Genomic DNA, 17,249 nt, shown 5'->3' with positions numbered 1-17,249 from the left:
TTTAGCATCTTGTAAAATATTAAATAATAAAAGACTGTGATACAAAAATAATTGTTTTATATAAAAAAAAACAAATAAAAAGTTTCAGATAAAAATAAAAATGAAGGTGCTGTTAACCGGAGCTTCTGGTCTATTGGGCAGAGATGTCCATAAGTTGTTTAAATCTAAGGAAAGGACGTGCACTAGATTTTATATGTTGTTAAAGTTTGTAAGGAAAGGTAAGCAAAGATAATGTGGAATTGGGGAGTGTTAAACCTATGCCTTAACATCCTCTGGGTTTACTTAAGTACTAAATATGAAAATAGTACAGTTTCTAGCCCCTGCGAAGGGCTCTAACTCTGCGGGGCAATCATTAACATTTACTTAACCAAAAATAACCCAGGGGTGTATATTCTGCATGGGATCCCCTGCTCAGGGGGGGGGAAAAAAAATAAAAAATAAGTGGTTGGAGGGAAAAAAAATGTAAAAATTAAGAAAACTGAAAACATTTTTCCATTTCGCCCCCCTCCTTGGTTAAAAAAAACTAAAAAAATGTGTGGTAGGAGGGATAAAATAAATAAAATATAGAGTTCTTTAAATATTTTTCTATTTTCCCCCCTACTTTTTAAGAAAAATCTAGGGGGGAAAAAAAATAAAAAATTTTGTAGCAGGGGAAAAAAAATAAATCTTGTGCAGAATATACACCCCTGAAATAACCTATCAGAAGCTACTGTGAAAGTACTACGAAACCCCATACTTTGTTTTCTGTCCATGAATCAAATATTAATTCTTAAATAAAGCATAAAAAGAGCCTTGGAATTTTAAATGTATTAGTAAGCAATATGCCTTAGTATCAGATTCAGCAACCATAAGGGGGGGGGGGGGTTTAATGCAACCATCTCGTAATCAAAGTATAAATGGCACTTAGAATTCGAATTTCTATATGAAATATTGCATGAGTAATCCTTGGTAGGTCCATTTTCCCTAATTCGAACAAAAAGTTGGAAAAGTAACGGCTAGTGGCTGGCAGTTCAGCCGTTTTTTTGGCTATTTTTAGGGCAAATCTGTCATAAATTACGTAGAAATAAACTTTTAAAAACATATTTTTGCTTTAAATCATGTGAAATGATACAAAAAAAACTTTCTAGTACCAGCAACTAACGGCTAGAATCGTTTGAAAACGATTTGGAGCAGCAAAAAGTATTATGTGGAGATAGGTTTCGTGATGGATTTGCATTGAGAATACCAAAAAAATGACTAAACGGCTGAGCCGCCAGCCATTAGCCGTTACTTTTCCAACTTTTTGTTCGATTTAGGGAAAATAGACCTACCAAGGATTACTCATGCAAAATTTCAGATCGAAATTCGAATTCTAAGTGCCATTTATACATTGATTACGAGATGGTTGCATTAAACACCCCCCCCCCCCCCCTTTAGATGAAAATAAATTAAACCTTTCCCCCAATTAATCATTTTAACCTATCATTGAGAAAAATTTTTAGTGAATAAAAGAAGCAACATTAGATGATCTTCTTAAATACAACTTTTTAAAATCCATGAAATCTCTACATTGAAATTCTGCAATATATCGTTGACTAGATTAGATATGGCCACTCCAACTTGCAAGGCCTTGTAACAAATATTCCTGTCTTTGAAAGAATCCGATGGAGTAGAACCGGTTCTCAGCCATACATAGCATCGTATTACAGACAATTACCAACGAATATTGAAAGAACAATGTAAAACTAATATCGGTTTTGTTGACCCAGGCCTTCGGCCCCGCAGGGCTAACAAAACTGGTTTTAATTTCATATTTTTTCATTTTAATATCCACGGAAAACTGTTCATAGTACGATGCGATAAATAACTATTATTTTATCAATTCATAAGCACGTTTCTTCTAAAGGGTATTGAGATAACTGGCCTCTGTTTTTCTCGACCTGTCGAGGGTCTTGTTCAGCTGGATATCACGGACAATGATGCCATGGATAAACTTATTGCCTCCACTAAACCTAATCTGGTCATTCATAGGTGATTAATTCTATTTATATGCAGGGTTGACATTAAAAAAAACACTTGGTTTAAACCAAAAAAACAAGCTTAAAAAAACCAAGGTAGTGATGTTTAAAAAAAAATACCTATTTATGCAAAGGCCTATCTTTCCAGTTATATCTTTTTATAGTGTAAAGAATAGAGTAAATAAGTATCAAAAACCTAAATACCTGATATAAAAATCTTTTAATAGTTTAAATCTTGTACTTTGGTGATTATATCTAATAGCATACAACAGTAGACACAGTGAAATAGAGACATACAGATATATAAAATATACAGATAACTAACTTTATACCTACTAAATTAGAATACTATAAACTGGATATTATTAAAAAAAACCAAAAAACCTGTTTGTTTTTTTTTTATAAAAAAACCGGTTTAAATCAAAAAAACAAACTGGTTTGTTCTTTAAAAAAAAACCTGATTTTTTACCAACCATGTTTATATGTATGGCTTCACAACTAATATAAATTCGCTACCTGTTCTATAAGCAGCACTTAAACAAGTGTGACAACATCCATAAAAGCAAAGATCATAAAATCAGAAGTATGGACAAACGAACAATAAATAAGCAGAACATCAATTTGTAAGTTTAATCAAAATTGTATACATATACAGGATACTGTAAAAAAAACATACTTTCATTTTAAGTATGCTTCGCTTAAAATATTATGCTTTGTTGTCCTAGGACTGATGGTTAGACCGGCCCTAACTATAGAACAGCTTCGCTTTTTAAAAATGTCTCGTATCGTATTATAGAAAATTTTTCACAAATAATACCTAATCACATCATTTTTCTTTTTACTGTCTATAATACAATCAGATAAATAAGTGATACACTACAATACAGCCAAATATCACTACTCAGTTATGATTCTATGAAAACAAGGATGACAACATCCATAAAAGCGAAGCTCTGAAAAGGACAAACGAACATTAACACTTGTAGATTGTCAGAACTGAATTAGCAGAATATTAATGCATCAGTACAAACATTAGTAAATTTGTTGCAAAACTGCATAAATAGATGATACTGTTTAAGGACATCGACATGTTTCAAATGGACGTACGGACATTCTGGTATTGATTATAGAGTTGCTACGCTTTCTAAATTGTACCTAACTACTACAGGAATCATCATTCATCATGCAAAGTTTGGAATCGATAGGACAATTCTAACCTGTTTAAATTAGCGAAAAGAGCTAACTCTCTGTGACGGACGGACGGACCGACCCTAATTATAGAAAAGCTTCGCTTTTAAAAAAGAACTGGAATAGATTCTTATTTGTAACTTTGTTCAGCGCAGCACAAAGATTTCCTGACCAGATGGAGAAAGAGCCAGAAAAATCATGGAAACTTAATGTTGACACAACACAACATTTAGCACAGGCAAAATAATAACACCACATCTCAAGTGGGTGCCTAAAAATAGAAACTTAGAATCGGCTATAGGGTAGCTGTACCGCCAAATTTATATTGTATAAATCAATCTCTAAAAGGTTTTTAGAGGAAGATAATAATTAACTTTTGAAGATCTTTTATGCAATTTTTAGGATTTTTTTACAAAAATAATTTTGGTTATCAGGTTAGGTACATTATAATAGATTCGCCAAATTGCTTTTTAAGGACCCAACTCCAGTTTACCATTTCATTTTAAAACAAGTACATTTCTGTCCAATAGAGTGTATTAAGTCAAATTCAATTATGCGTGGGGAAAAATAGACTAAATATGAATATCTAGGTTGATTTTGTGAACTTATTTATCTCTGTTTTCTATATATATCTTTAGTCATGTGTATTTATTGTTAATACTTAACGCGCGGTTTATGTAAATACGAGCGGCTACGCCCCTAGAGGCCTCTAAGGGTACTTGAAGTGGTGGGGGATATTTTTTAGGGGGGTACGAGGAGTGTAGCCTCTCCGAAAATAGTTACAAACCTTCACAGGACCTTAGCAAAGATATACATAGGAGAACCCTTTCGGTTCAGCGGTTAGTAAGATCCTTCGGTGCAGACATACACAGAACCTTTTACTTTTATATACCCCAGGATTTTATGTTGTGTTTTTATTGATTTACAAGACGACCTCAGCCAATGGAGGAAGATTAATTTACATTAGCACAGATTATGTTTTCTCAGGAAAATAAAAATTTTATTTTGTTAATAATTTTCAGTGCTTTCACATAAAGTACCCCGTGGAGCATTGATACCCATCCCCCCCCTGTAATTTTGCAAAATATATGCAAGTTGCTTTAATGTGGCACAAAATGAAAAACGGCAGCGGATCTACAATTTCCTGAAGTTATTGTTTTGGCAATTATCATCAATTAAAATAACGACCCACAATCCTATCCTCTTTTACCGGATAAACCAACTGACCAATAAGTGATGTCCATTCAACCTAAAACGACGACAATATTTCCTCTGTTATAATATAATATCCATGTATATAATATCCTATTTCCATTCATAAATATGAATTGTAATAAAATAAGATCCTTGAAAGTAAAGGTGATAACCCTCCCTATTCTGCTGAAACGGAGGGCAACCCCACAAATGTGTATGGAAAGTCAAAGCTAGAAGGAGAAAAGGAACGTTCATACAAACTAGAATAAAATGTCGCTTTTTTACAGAAGCAAAAATAATGAGAAGAAAAAAAATGGTTAAGAGGAGTTATATTTTTTCGCATATTTTCTGAAAGTTTTGTGAAATGAAATGGTCATAATTAAGAACAACTTGACTTAATAAGCACATTTGACTAAACGGTAACACAACTTTACAGAAAATACGCGAAAAAATATAATATCATAATAAAATGTCTATGCTTAAAAAATGTATAAGTTGTTGTAGCATAATGGGATAGGTAGGTTGTGCTAGAATTCCGTAAAGGTGTGAGTTTTAAGGCTTAAAAACAGTAGAAAAAAGAACGATAAAATTTATGTTAACTTTAAAAAATATTTTTTTGTCAATATGTAGTTCTTTTCAAAAAGGAATATATATATATTTAGTGAATATTATCGTTCTACTACGGTTTTTAAGCCTTAAAACTCACAGGAATTGTAGCACAACCTACCTGCTTTTAATTACCTACTTTTTTCTAATTTGTATGAACACACTACTCGTACAGGTCGTACTTGCAGCTGATCCTAATCATTGTGTACTGCGTGTACCCGTTCTCTATGGCGATGTCAAAACTTTAAAGGCATGTCAGGGTTTATTATCCTTTTAGTAAAGTAACAGGATCTCTATGTGTCTGTTTGTACTGAAGGATCTCGTTAACCGCTGAACCGATATGGTTCTCCTTTACAGTGTAGCATAGGACATAGGTCCTGGGCAGGCTTATAACTTTTTTGGGGGAGGATACCACCACCCTCCCAAGATAAATCACCAAATCAAAAATTATTCAAAAATATATATAAAAACTTTTTTTATTAAAACTTTTTATTTCAATTAGATTAGGTAGTAAAGTAATATTTGTTGTACATAATAATTTAGCAAAGTTTTGAGATAAAAAAATGATGAATATAATAGAAAAAAATCTTTCCTAAATATCAAATACTGAATCCTTAGCAAATAACCCTAGCCTTGTATTAGGAGAGTGCCTTGACCTGCCTGTTGGATACCGTCAGAGAAACCAGTAAACCTGCAAAAATTTCAAGGAATGCTAGTGTTAAATTTCTATATTTGGAGGGATGTATTTTTGTATTAAATTTAAATATGAGTAAAAATCAGGGATCTAAAGGATAACAATATGGCTTTTAAAATGAGGTACATCTCAATAATGATAAACGAAATTATTCTTTCTGTAGATTATATTTAGTGGTTGAAACCTATGGATACTGAACTTAAGCCATCGAATAAGAAAACATTAATATAAATCTGTAGGGACTAGTGTGATAAACAGCCCAATGTCTCTCCCTCCCTGCTGTTTAGGAGACTAAGAAGGAGAGGTAAAATACCCAACTTTTAAAAGCCGCATTGAATTAAATATAAGAGCAAGGCGTTTTGGATAATTTAAAGTAGTACCGAAAAATGAAAAAAAATCGTAGATGAAAACAATCTATATATTTAGTATCCCAACTACTCCATAACTTTAGTCTGCGCGCCTGTCAATGTGTACGTCCGTCCGTCCACAGATCAGAAATTGAACATTTTCATGTCCTGCAGTTATGAGAAGCGTAATCCCGCGCATACTGAAGACATTGCCGGGATCTTGTTGGACATGGCTAATAAACTGGACACATTGCCTGGTGGTAAGTTGATTGGTTTTTGACTCTCATTGAGTATAACTTAACTTTGCCATGCAGAAAAAAGCCCTGGTAAAAAAACATTATCAAAAATTATAAATTCTTTACGAGGGCGGATTCAGCTTATACCAACAACGAAGTTAATTCAATAAAAATCACGAAACCTATACTTGATTTTCCGCTGTTGTGGGTGTCAGGGATGTATATTTCCTGATAATGTCTCACCTCTTTAGGAAGAGAAAATGACTGACAGTTCTTAAGCTCTTATAAGGCAGAATCACGACATATTACCATTGTTAGGTTCTTAATGATAATAAGAAAATGCTGATTAATTGAGTAATAGTGGGGTAATAGTAGAGTGGTAATAGAGGAGTGGTAATAGAGGAGTGGTAATAGAGGAGGTGAAAAAACTGTTCCAATCCTGAGCTTTAGGAATCTGACATTATTTATTATCTGAAAGTACAAGACTTTCAGTAATTGAGAAAAAATTAGGGGGGGGTATGCTCAGGAGTGAAAATAGTTTATGTAGGCTTGCTTTGCTCCTCATGGGTGTGCCTCTGGTCATCTAAAATATAGAACATTTGTATTGTACATATAGTACACTGGGGGGGTGGGAGAAATGACCAGTAGGTACTCCCATGATTGCAAGCTGAAATATAACAAATAATAATAAATGTATTTTTAAATTATTATTTGATAATATTTTATCACAATTAATAAACATATATGAATACAATGTTAAATATTGGGTTTTTTAGAATTTTGATATTTTTTTTTTTGCTTTGTTTTATAATTTAAAGGTTATGTACATGAATAATACAAACATAATTAATCTTCTTCCCATGGTGAGGGTAGAATGAGTGGGTAAGCTTCATTGTGCCTAAAATCATTAACTTTCTGATTGTTCTTCAGATAGTTGAAAAAGAGAGCATTAGCATGAAGGCTACTCTCATTTAGCTGATCAATGAAAGGGATCTCATCTTCAGCAAATAATTTGGCGATACTCCTAGTTCCTCTAGTGGTTTCACGGAACTTATTTTTCCAGTCTGTTCTATACTGGATACGGACAGTGCGAACAATGTTGTCTTTAGACACAATACATTCAGTTACACGTCCAATACGCCAAATATGATCAGAACTTAGTTCTTCCTGATCTTTCTTAAAGATGACAATGTCACCTTCTTCTGGTTGAACTGTTGTTCTGTTGAACCTAGAAGGTCTAGGAACATAATTCATTATATGTTCCGTTCGCCAGACTTTCCACCAGGATTCTGTCATTAACTGGATCTGTTTTAACAGTCTACCTGGTTGGGCTAGTGATGCTGGCCCAGTAGGGGCTCTACGGTTGTTGCGCCCCATTATGAGTCTGTTAGGACTTATTAGGTCAACATGTCCTAAATCATCTGTTTTAGATGAAAGGCATAGAGGTATGTTGTTGAGCTCATTTGCACAATAACTAAATGCTGTTTCATATGAGACAACATTCAATTTTAAACCACTATAGGTTTGGTGAAAGATATTTTTAATCTCTTTTATATTTCTTTCAACACAACCTTGGAAGTTAGGGGTAGCAGTAGGACTTACTGCATGGTCAAAAGTGACATCAAATTTACCATTAAGGGTACGAGTGATGTCAGCATAAGACAACATAGTGTCTTTGCCTGCTTTGACCAATTGGGATCCTGGGTCAGAAAAAACTTTAGCAGGTACCCCATAGCGATGTGTCAATCGCATGAAGGCTTGTAGAAAGGCTTCAGTACTATATTTAGTCATTACATGGGCAGCTATAGCGCCAGATGATGGATCTCTAGCTACCATGCCCCATACCTTGACTGATGATCTGTGATTGTGTTCACAGATTGCTGTAAATGGTCCCATAAGATCCACCTGTGCAAAGTAAAAAGGTGGTGCTATGGTCAGTTGATTTTCATGGACTGGGGCCATTTCAGCTTCAAGAAGGCGAGCTTTGTACCTGCGGCAATGCACACAAGCTGCTCTTACTTCCTTTGCCAAGTCTCTGCCTCCTAATATAAAGGCAATATTCCGAGACTCATTCAAGGTAGCATTTGTGTTTCTGTGGTGAACAAGTTCATTGTGAGCATATAACATGATACTGTATGCCACTGGTGAAAACCTATCAATGATTGGTCTGACAAAACTAAGTGGTCTTATGTCAGACATGATCTTTTCAATATCATTGATAGCTTGTCCTTCTAAAATTCTTCCTGAGTACAGCAATATCTCTTTCTTAACTAAGGAATTATTTATGTACTCTTTTGGATTGCTAAAGCGATATACTTCTTTTGTTGCTTTCTTAAAGAAGTAATTTTCTGCTTCTGCTAACTCATCATGTGTAAATGTGAGAGAGTGTGATGTGGCTTTTTCAGCAGCTTTGGTCTTGCTACTACGTGTGACTCGCTGGTCAGCTTTTAACCTTGACTTAAAATCATATTTGCAGAATCTGTTGCAGATTGCAATGACTCTGACAGCCTTACACCATGGTAAGGCTGTAGGCAAGTAAAGATACTTACTGTATACTTTCCTTTCCTCAATTTGAGACTTGCCTGGTAAGGGATCAGTATAGTTCACTGATATCTCTTTGCTGACAGCAATTTCAGCTTCCTTATCCAAGTTTATCTGAGATATTTTCTTGAGTGGCATGTCCTCGTACTTTAAGTACATCCATCTCTTACCATTCTGCCATTCTGAATGTTCATCAATGTCTTTTACAGAAGCATTCATCCTGGAGCCTAAATCAGCTATGTTTTCTGCCGATGGTATATGTCTCCATTGTTCTACTTCAGAAAAACGTCTGATTTCTATAACAGAGCTTCTGATGCCAAGTGACATTGGCCTAGTGTCCTGACTAATCCAGGACAGAACAACAGAGGAGTCTGTAACATAAGTGACTTTTTGCACTTTGCCTTTTAAATTTTTAATAACTGTTTCAGCCAGGGTAACACCAGCTACAGCAGCTTTTAGCTCAGCTCTAGGTATAGTGGAGCCACTGACTATCTTAGACTTGCCAGCAACTAACCTGACACATACCTGTCCATGCTTATTCTCAGTTCTGGCATGAACACAAACTATAGCAAGATGCTGACTAGCGTCCATGCTAACAAAGAGGTCTATGTGTGCTAAGGCATCTTTGGGCATTACTGCTCTTGGAAACTTAATATCAGTGACTTGGACCATCATATTAATGTTGTCAACCCAAACATCTAGATACTTCTCTGGCAACAAATCATCCCAACCTTTACCTTCATGGAGTATTTCATGAAAATCATATTTGAATTTTGCAGAACAGGGTGTAATTAACCCCATCGGGTCAAAGTTGCCACCCATTTTACTAAGAAGGGTTCTCTTAGTAAAAGTCAATGCAAGTGCATCTTTAAGATTGCCTTGGACTGGCAATGGGCGCTTGCCTCTTTTGATTTTGCCAAAATAGAGTTCTTTGGCATCTAACATAAGGCAATCCTTGACAGGATTCCATCGGTAGCCAAGGAAGGATACTGTTTCTCCATCCTTGGAAACACTTTCATCTGGAGGTACTCCAGTTCTAGTGTATGATTTGGCAGCCATTCCTCCCTCTTTAAGAGTGAAGACTTGGCCAGCAATGATCTTATCAAGTTCTTCATTTGATGAAGCAGTATCATTTGTATCATCCACATATGTTTTGTTCTTTAATGTGGTTGCACCCTTAGCATGTTGAGGGTGATTCTTGATCACATGATCTGCAAGTTTCTGGATACCTTCATAGGTCTGGTTTCCAGATGAAGTGACACCATATATGGCTGTCAAAATAACCCTCTCTTCAATAGGACCATTTGGATCAAGGTCCTTATACCATAGGTATCGCTGCCACCTGTAATGTTCTGGGTTCAGTGCAATCTGGTTGTAGGCCATCTGAATATCACTACAGAAAGCATATGGACCAGATCTAAAGTTTAAGTTGAGATCTAGAATCTTTTCCAACTTATTTGATCCCTTAGCAAGGACATCATTTAAAGATTTTCCAGTTGCTGTATGGGATGATGCATCAAAAACTACCCTTATGGGAGTTAAAAGAGAGCCTTCTTTGGCAACAAACCTCCAAGGGAGGTAATATTCACCTGGCAAATCTACCAATAGTTTCTGGTGCTCTGGAGGTAAGTCTTTAACATTGCAGCTGTATCCACGGCTGGCAAGTTTTTCATGGCTGGCAATGACTTGAGCTTTAGCTTCTGGGTCTTTAGCTAGCTTTTTCATTTGCCCTTTCAGGATTTTCAGAGCAATATGCCTGTTAGGCGCTAAATCCTTTGTAGGATCTGAGGTGAATGGAAGGGAAGCAGTTATTTTCTTCCTTTCAATGTCATAATGGGTCCTTGACTGTATAAGAGCGTCTTCAGACTCTTCTTTAAGGCTGGTGGCTTCAAGCTTGTCTCCATGCTTGCAATCCACACATCCTCTACAAGATATACACCTGTATGAGGCCTCTGTACCAAGCAGCTCAATTTCAAGGTAACGTTTGAGCTTTTTCTTAGCACTGAGATCTTGAAGATCATAATCCTTGTTGAGTTTTACAGGTTCTTCAATGCTGTAAACCAACTCATTTGAGTCTATATTTTCCCAAGACTCATCCTCATTAGCAGCAATCCAAGACTTTCCGGATTCAAGCAATGAGTTGTTAATATATCTGTAAGCCTTAAGTTCATTGGTAAAGAACGAGGCTGTACCTATAAAGGACACAGTTTCCTTGGCTTTAGCCCAAGAGTGATGGGGTCCTCCAAGAACACCTGCATGGCCATCAACTCCATCAAATGGACTATGATAGAGTGATAACCCACAGGGTAATGTGCATACCAAGTATGGATAATAGGTATTGTATTTAATACCTAATATGATATCAACCTCACAGCCCCCTATATTGCTGGGTATTGTAGGTAAGATTTCATTGCCCTTGTAGTGGCGGACAAGATCTTGAAAGGCCTCTTGCAATTCCCAGACAGGAAATGGTGCAGTAAGGCGATCCATCTTGGTAGCAATGATTGTGGCCTTGACATGGGATTCTGTCATAGGCAGGTAGAATTTATCACTACCATGTGGTAACATTATGGTATTACCCCCTGCTACATTCATAGTAGTAGGGCCAGGGCGAAACACTGTGCTGCCAACTTTGGAGGCAGCATGTGTAGAAATAGCTGCAGCACCACAGCCACTATCAAAGAAGACAAATATATGAGAGCCATCTAGCGCCTTTATTTTCTGGCACATAAATATGGCAGGTGTTCCTACATCTGGAATAGTACCATCTTCAGATGGAACTAATGCATTAACTGTTTCATTATCCGTTAGAGTAGGTCCATTAAGATAATTGATTTGAGAGGTGTTAGGCATTTGACCAACTGGAAGTGAATTTTTGAACTCATTCATCCTCTCAGCATTAGCATCACCATGAGTGGCGCACACAAGAATATGTTTTTGCATTCTATGGACAGAATACTGACATTTCCCAACTTTACAGGTAAAATTGGTTCTGCAATCATTCTTGTGTTTGCTCCACCATTCTTCAATTGAAGTAAACTCTACCTGTGCATCCAGTCGCAAGCACCTGTAGCAGCTCTTAGTTGTTACATTAAGCTTTTTCCTATCTTTAATAGGAGCTTGAATGTATTGCTCACAGTTGTACATGTGAGTATGTCTCCCATGACATAAGTTACATTTCATGGGAGTTGGTTTCTTGCCAGCACCTGTGTATACTAGAGCTGGGGTTGGGGTACCCATATTTGATATTTGAGTACTATTTGAGGGTGCAGATGTTTCTGAAGAAACATATGTAGCACCTTGGGCCTTAGGTTGGTTCCTGGCCCCCCTAATTCCATTATTAGATTGAATTTGGGGTTGGGCTGATTGCAACACAGATCTACTTTCGCTGTGTGCAAGCCAGTAAGATATTTGATGAATTTCTTCATCTAAATAGCGCAATAAAGCATTATAGCATAATTCGCCATCAGAGCATCCCATGCTAACCTGAGCTCTAAAAGTTCTTGTGATCTCTTTAAAATGCTCTTTAATCAAAAGTCCTGATACAGCATTAGCAAGATCCAGCTTATAATAGAGCAAGTTTTCAGCTTGGTATTTAACAGCAAAGGTTTGGATTGATCCAAGTTGGGATCGCACCTCAACCAGCCAATTCAATTGCTGCTCCCACCCAGAGGTTGGGCAGCGTCCAAGTTCTAGTATTTGCTTTTTCTTTCTGGCAAGAATTAGGTCCTTACTGCCATAGAAAGAAGCAAGCTTATCCATTACAGCTGTAGTGGTTTCCTCAGAGGACACCATTTTGGCTGCAATACCTTTAAGACATTTCTCTCTAAGGATGGACAAAATTTCACAATTTGCTAGGGAGGGGAGTGAATCAATGTATGTATCAAATTTCTCCCTGAAGGTGTAGAAGTTTAGTTCATCTTCTTTACCTCCTGAAAAGGTTGGCAATGGTAAAGTTGCCATCTTATCTTTGAAGGGCATATTACCATGTGAGAATCCATGTTTTTCTTTTTGATTATCAACATGGCCCTCACATTCATATATTAAGCTTTCAAGCTCAGTAATAGCTTCATTGAGGTTATGAGCATCCTCAGCAAGCTCGCATGACATTGCATCATCACACAAGTCACGAGCCTTCTTCAAGGCCCTTTGGCTCTTTTCAAGAAGTTCCTTGAATCTGCTGTGAGCTTTGTTGAATTTACCAAGTTGATTACAGTCCATAGCAATTAACTCAGAAAACGAATCACCAAGATCTGCTAGTTCAACTAAAACAGGATCTCGTTTTTGATGGACTCTTGCCTTTTTAATTGCTAGAGTCAAACTATTGTTTTGGCAGTCCGTAGTTCTGGTTGCCATAGGTAGCTGACTAAGACCAGTAGGAAGCAAGGTTGATGGAAGTCCTTGCTTATTACCATTCTGATCATTGTCATTGCTACTACCTGCAGATTGTTGGCCATTCACTGCAGGTCTAGGAATTTCCATTTGTTCAATTCCAGAAGCCAAATCCTCAGAAGTTTTCTCTGAGTTGGCAGATTTGCTCAAGTGAGCCTGGATTGCAAGGCTCTTTTCCATTAGCCGTTTTCGTAATGCCTTACCTGCCTCCATATCCTGAGGTGTAAACTCAGGAGTTGGGTATCTCCTGAAAAAATTAAGGTTGTCACCCAACCTTCTAACAGCATAGTCTATTTCTTTGCTCTGGCTATTCAAAAAGTCATGGGTCCGACTAAACAAATCTGCAATATATATTTTACAGTCTTCATCTAGAGTGTGAGCATTATCGCACTCTAGCATTAATTCCCTAGGATCTTTTTGAGCCATGGTGGATAAGTTACTCAAGGATCCTACAGAAATATTGTGTGTACTAGTGGAGGCTCTGGGTAAGCTTCCAGGGAGGTTATCGTCTTGGCCTCTCTTAGTTATGTCTAATGCATCCTCAAAAACAGAGTCAACAATAGACTGTATATTACTATAAGTAAGATTAGGGGAAAAAGGATCCCAATCAAGATCCTCTCTATCTTCAATCCCAGATAGATGATCAGGATTATCAGACTCAACTTGGAGCTGTGATCCAAATGGTGTACTAGCACTTAATGGTTGTTCTGGTACTAGTTCCTGGTTATCAGTATAAACCAGATTAGTGTCTTTGGGTCTGACACTGTCTAAAGATACACTTCTCTTAAGTTTTACTCTAGAGAAGTCCAAAGGTGGGTGTAAAGTACGCTTACGGGACCTAGTTACTGGTCCAGATTCAGTATCTTCACAGTCATGAAAAACAATATCAGTGAGCTGGCTTGGTTCACCTGCAAACACTTCAGATTCAGACAATGTCCGTCTGATAGGTCGGGAGTTCTTATTTACCGGAACTCCTCTTCTTAACTTACATCTGCTAAACTCTAGTTGTTTATTAACAGATCGCTTGCGAGCACGGGTGTCTGTGCTTGCTTGTTGAGATGGTTCTGACTGTTTAGTAGTCCAGACCTCCCTCATTTGATTATAGCTGTATACAGCAAATTTAGAATCTTGATCTGATTCTAAACTCCTGAGGTAATGCTTGTAAAACAACTATAAAATTTACTATAACCTAATGCTGTTCAAGTCAACATTCAGTTATAGGTGTCTTTCAAGGGTTCCTGAAAGACTTTATAACTAACTATAGGTAGTATGTTCTCTACCATAGGTCAGTTTTTTCACTGTCAGGGATGTATATTTCCTGATAATGTCTCACCTCATTAGGAAGAGAAAATGACTGACAGTTCTTAAGCTCTTATAAGGCAGAATCACGACATATTACCATTGTTAGGTTCTTAATGATAATAAGAAAATGCTGATTAATTGAGTAATAGTGGGGTAATAGTAGAGTGGTAATAGAGGAGTGGTAATAGAGGAGTGGTAATAGAGGAGGTGAAAAAACTGTTCCAATCCTGAGCTTTAGGAATCTGACATTATTTATTATCTGAAAGTACAAGACTTTCAGTAATTGAGAAAAAATTAGGGGGGGGTATGCTCAGGAGTGAAAATAGTTTATGTAGGCTTGCTTTGCTCCTCATGGGTGTGCCTCTGGTCATCTAAAATATAGAACATTTGTATTGTACATATAGTACAGTGGGGGGATGGGGGGTAAAACATAGTAGAATTGACGATCTAACTATCTGCCCCCCAAATATTATTTTAGATTACTTTTGCTTGTTGGCAATACTTTATTCCTGGGACATGTTACTTAGCGTATTTATATAGACTGTTTTTTAGCGCATTTCTTGGATTTTTAAACTTAAAAATGTAACGTTAATATTATATTTTTTATTTTTCATTTATAAGGTGTTTATCAGTGGTCTGGTAAAGAAAAGTGGAGCAAATGGGATATTGTCAAACTCATCTCACAGGAAAGTTCATAAATAAAGTAAATGTAGGAATTTATTTTAGTTTTGAAACAGATAAAGCGATTCGTTGAGCTTCTTATTCATAACTAATAGTGGCTTTCCCCCTGTTATTATGGCCTATGAAATTAAAGGGATAGGAAAGAGAAGAAGATTAGCCTCATAAAATCTTAAAATAAATGGCCCAAAATCATCCTTGGACCTAAGAGTGAGAAGCTTCACTAAAATAAATAACTTCATTTTGATAGTTATCAACATATTAATCTATAGAAAACTTACAACCTAATAGTGGATGCTCCCTCTGTATTCGACGATTGAAAATATAGGGCCTAAAACCACTCTTGGAGCTATGTCAATTTTCCTTAAATTGGAGAACTTAATCAGTTCAGTAGCTAAAAAATTCTTAAGCTTCAGACCAAAAATCCGTACTACTTTATATGATAGGATGTCATTCCTGATTTTGAATGAAATGAATACTTTTTACCAGGAACTGAGCATGCCTATGGACCATCTGGAAGAGGTTGCTGGTCCCTCACCTGGAGGCGTTCCCAGACCTAGGAACACTATTTCATATTTATATTTGCTTCTTAACAAGAACTATTGTGTCCACTGGTAGCGCAACAAAATAAAAAGATAATATTATAATGGTTATATCATTATTTGGATGTTGCACCAGATTTTCATGTTCTCTATAGGTGGAATTCACAGCAGGCCAATATTATGGTACTGCCCATCTACACCCTTTACCTCATCCCCTCCCCTCCTACTGAATTATCGAACTGACCAATAAATGAGTTCCATGTTAGCAACCTAATTTGGCAAAAAAATTCAAAACCACGTATATTGTATATATATTTTTATTTTTTTTGTCTTATATACAGTTAGATGGCACATTTAAGTTTGCATCAAATAAGGATTTAAAACCAGCGAATGATATAACGTGTTTACCAGTATTTCCTCCCTCTCTGATTATTACAGTTTGATGACACTATTATTTTACCCTAATAACGATTTGAACGTATCGACATAAATATATAGTAGCTGCGCTACGTAAACTATCAAAAATATAAATCTGTGTATACAGGGATGTAGAGATGGACAGAAGCAAACTCACGGACAAAGGGATTGATCATCATACAGATTTCAAAACAGGATTCCTCAAGTGCCTGCAACCTTTTCTGTAATTAAACTGAAAGAATAGACAGGAATCTAAAGGGATAAGACTATGGCTGATAAATTTATGTACATCCTCAATTATGAAACACAAAATTACCTCTTCTGTAAATTATAATTAATGGTTGAAACGTTTGGACACTCAATTTAATGAACCAACCAATCAAAATTCATTAAAAGTCCCCAAAGTTGTTAAGCCAACTAATAAGAAATCGTTATTATTAAATTTTGGGGACTAGTGTCCCAATGTCCCCTCCCTCCTTGGAAAGTAGGTGAATGTAAGAATTAATCAGCCCACGAATCCCACCCTCAAAATATATGGAACTAAAATCTTTATAAACCTTTAAATGTAAAATGTGCAGATTCAATCAGCCATTGTCTTATCCCTATAGATCCCTGAATCATACCAGTGAATTTATATAGTTATACTTTAATATGTATCCTTATATTTTTGTATTTTATTATAGCATTTAGATGTACAATAAAAAACTTAATTTTACTGATATATATGTTTAACAGCTTTATATTTTATAACATATCATATGGTATACATGAATAGATAAATGTGTTTTGGGAAAATTAATATACTATTATCTTTCTAACTTGGGAAATATCTCATAAAAGAAAGAAATACTTTAATTCTTTTTAAAAAAAATATATTTCCAGTATGGCTTCGAAACCGAAAAATTTTCGCTGGATTAGAACCGTTTCCAATCCATACTAAAAAAAACTCATGTATCGTATTGTATTATATCCAGTTCTCTACAAATATAAAAATGTACGATCGTAATATTAAAACCAGTTTTGTTAGCCCGTGCTTTCGGCATATCGGGGCTTGGTTTTATAATTGTTCGTATAATTGTACACTTTTTACATTCGCGTAAAGCTATTTAGTGTTT

At 36.1% G+C, this 17,249-nt stretch overlaps 2 protein-coding genes across 2 annotated transcripts in view; one reads left to right on the top strand and one right to left on the bottom strand.

Annotated features, from left to right (window-relative positions):
- LOC145312473 (uncharacterized) overlaps positions 1–17,249 on the bottom strand; it is a 396,718-nt gene that overhangs the window by 68,563 nt on the left and 310,906 nt on the right. The window lies entirely within an intron of this gene.
- LOC145312462 (methionine adenosyltransferase 2 subunit beta-like) lies at positions 84–16,916 on the top strand. The gene is made up of 11 exons (XM_080151723.1): positions 84–170; positions 1,887–2,010; positions 3,336–3,423; positions 4,106–4,173; positions 4,546–4,625; positions 5,162–5,235; positions 5,628–5,692; positions 6,201–6,286; positions 15,119–15,186; positions 15,668–15,736; positions 16,263–16,916. Exons 1-11 carry the CDS (start codon positions 101–103, stop codon positions 16,359–16,361), a joined length of 891 nt encoding a protein of 296 aa, XP_080007849.1. The 5' UTR covers positions 84–100; the 3' UTR covers positions 16,362–16,916.

This window comes from Acartia tonsa, chromosome 1 (genome assembly GCF_053477335.1).
Source record: "Acartia tonsa isolate MP-2025a chromosome 1, ASM5347733v1, whole genome shotgun sequence".
Classification (NCBI taxonomy): domain Eukaryota; kingdom Metazoa; phylum Arthropoda; class Copepoda; order Calanoida; family Acartiidae; genus Acartia; species Acartia tonsa.
Note: the sequence above shows the minus strand (reverse complement) of the source record. Positions and strands in the feature narration are given on the sequence as shown.

Excerpts from the sequence above, each read along its gene's own strand:
- LOC145312462 (XM_080151723.1), top strand. The coding sequence starts at position 101 with ATGAAGGTGCTGTTAACCGGAGCTTCTGGTCTATTGGGCAGAGATGTC. Across the intron at positions 5,236-5,627 it reads GCGATGTCAAAACTTTAAAG|GAGAGTGCCTTGACCTGCCT; the intron begins GCATGTCAGGGT and ends GCCTTGTATTAG. Across the intron at positions 5,693-6,200 it reads AAACCTGCAAAAATTTCAAG|TTATGAGAAGCGTAATCCCG; the intron begins GAATGCTAGTGT and ends CATGTCCTGCAG.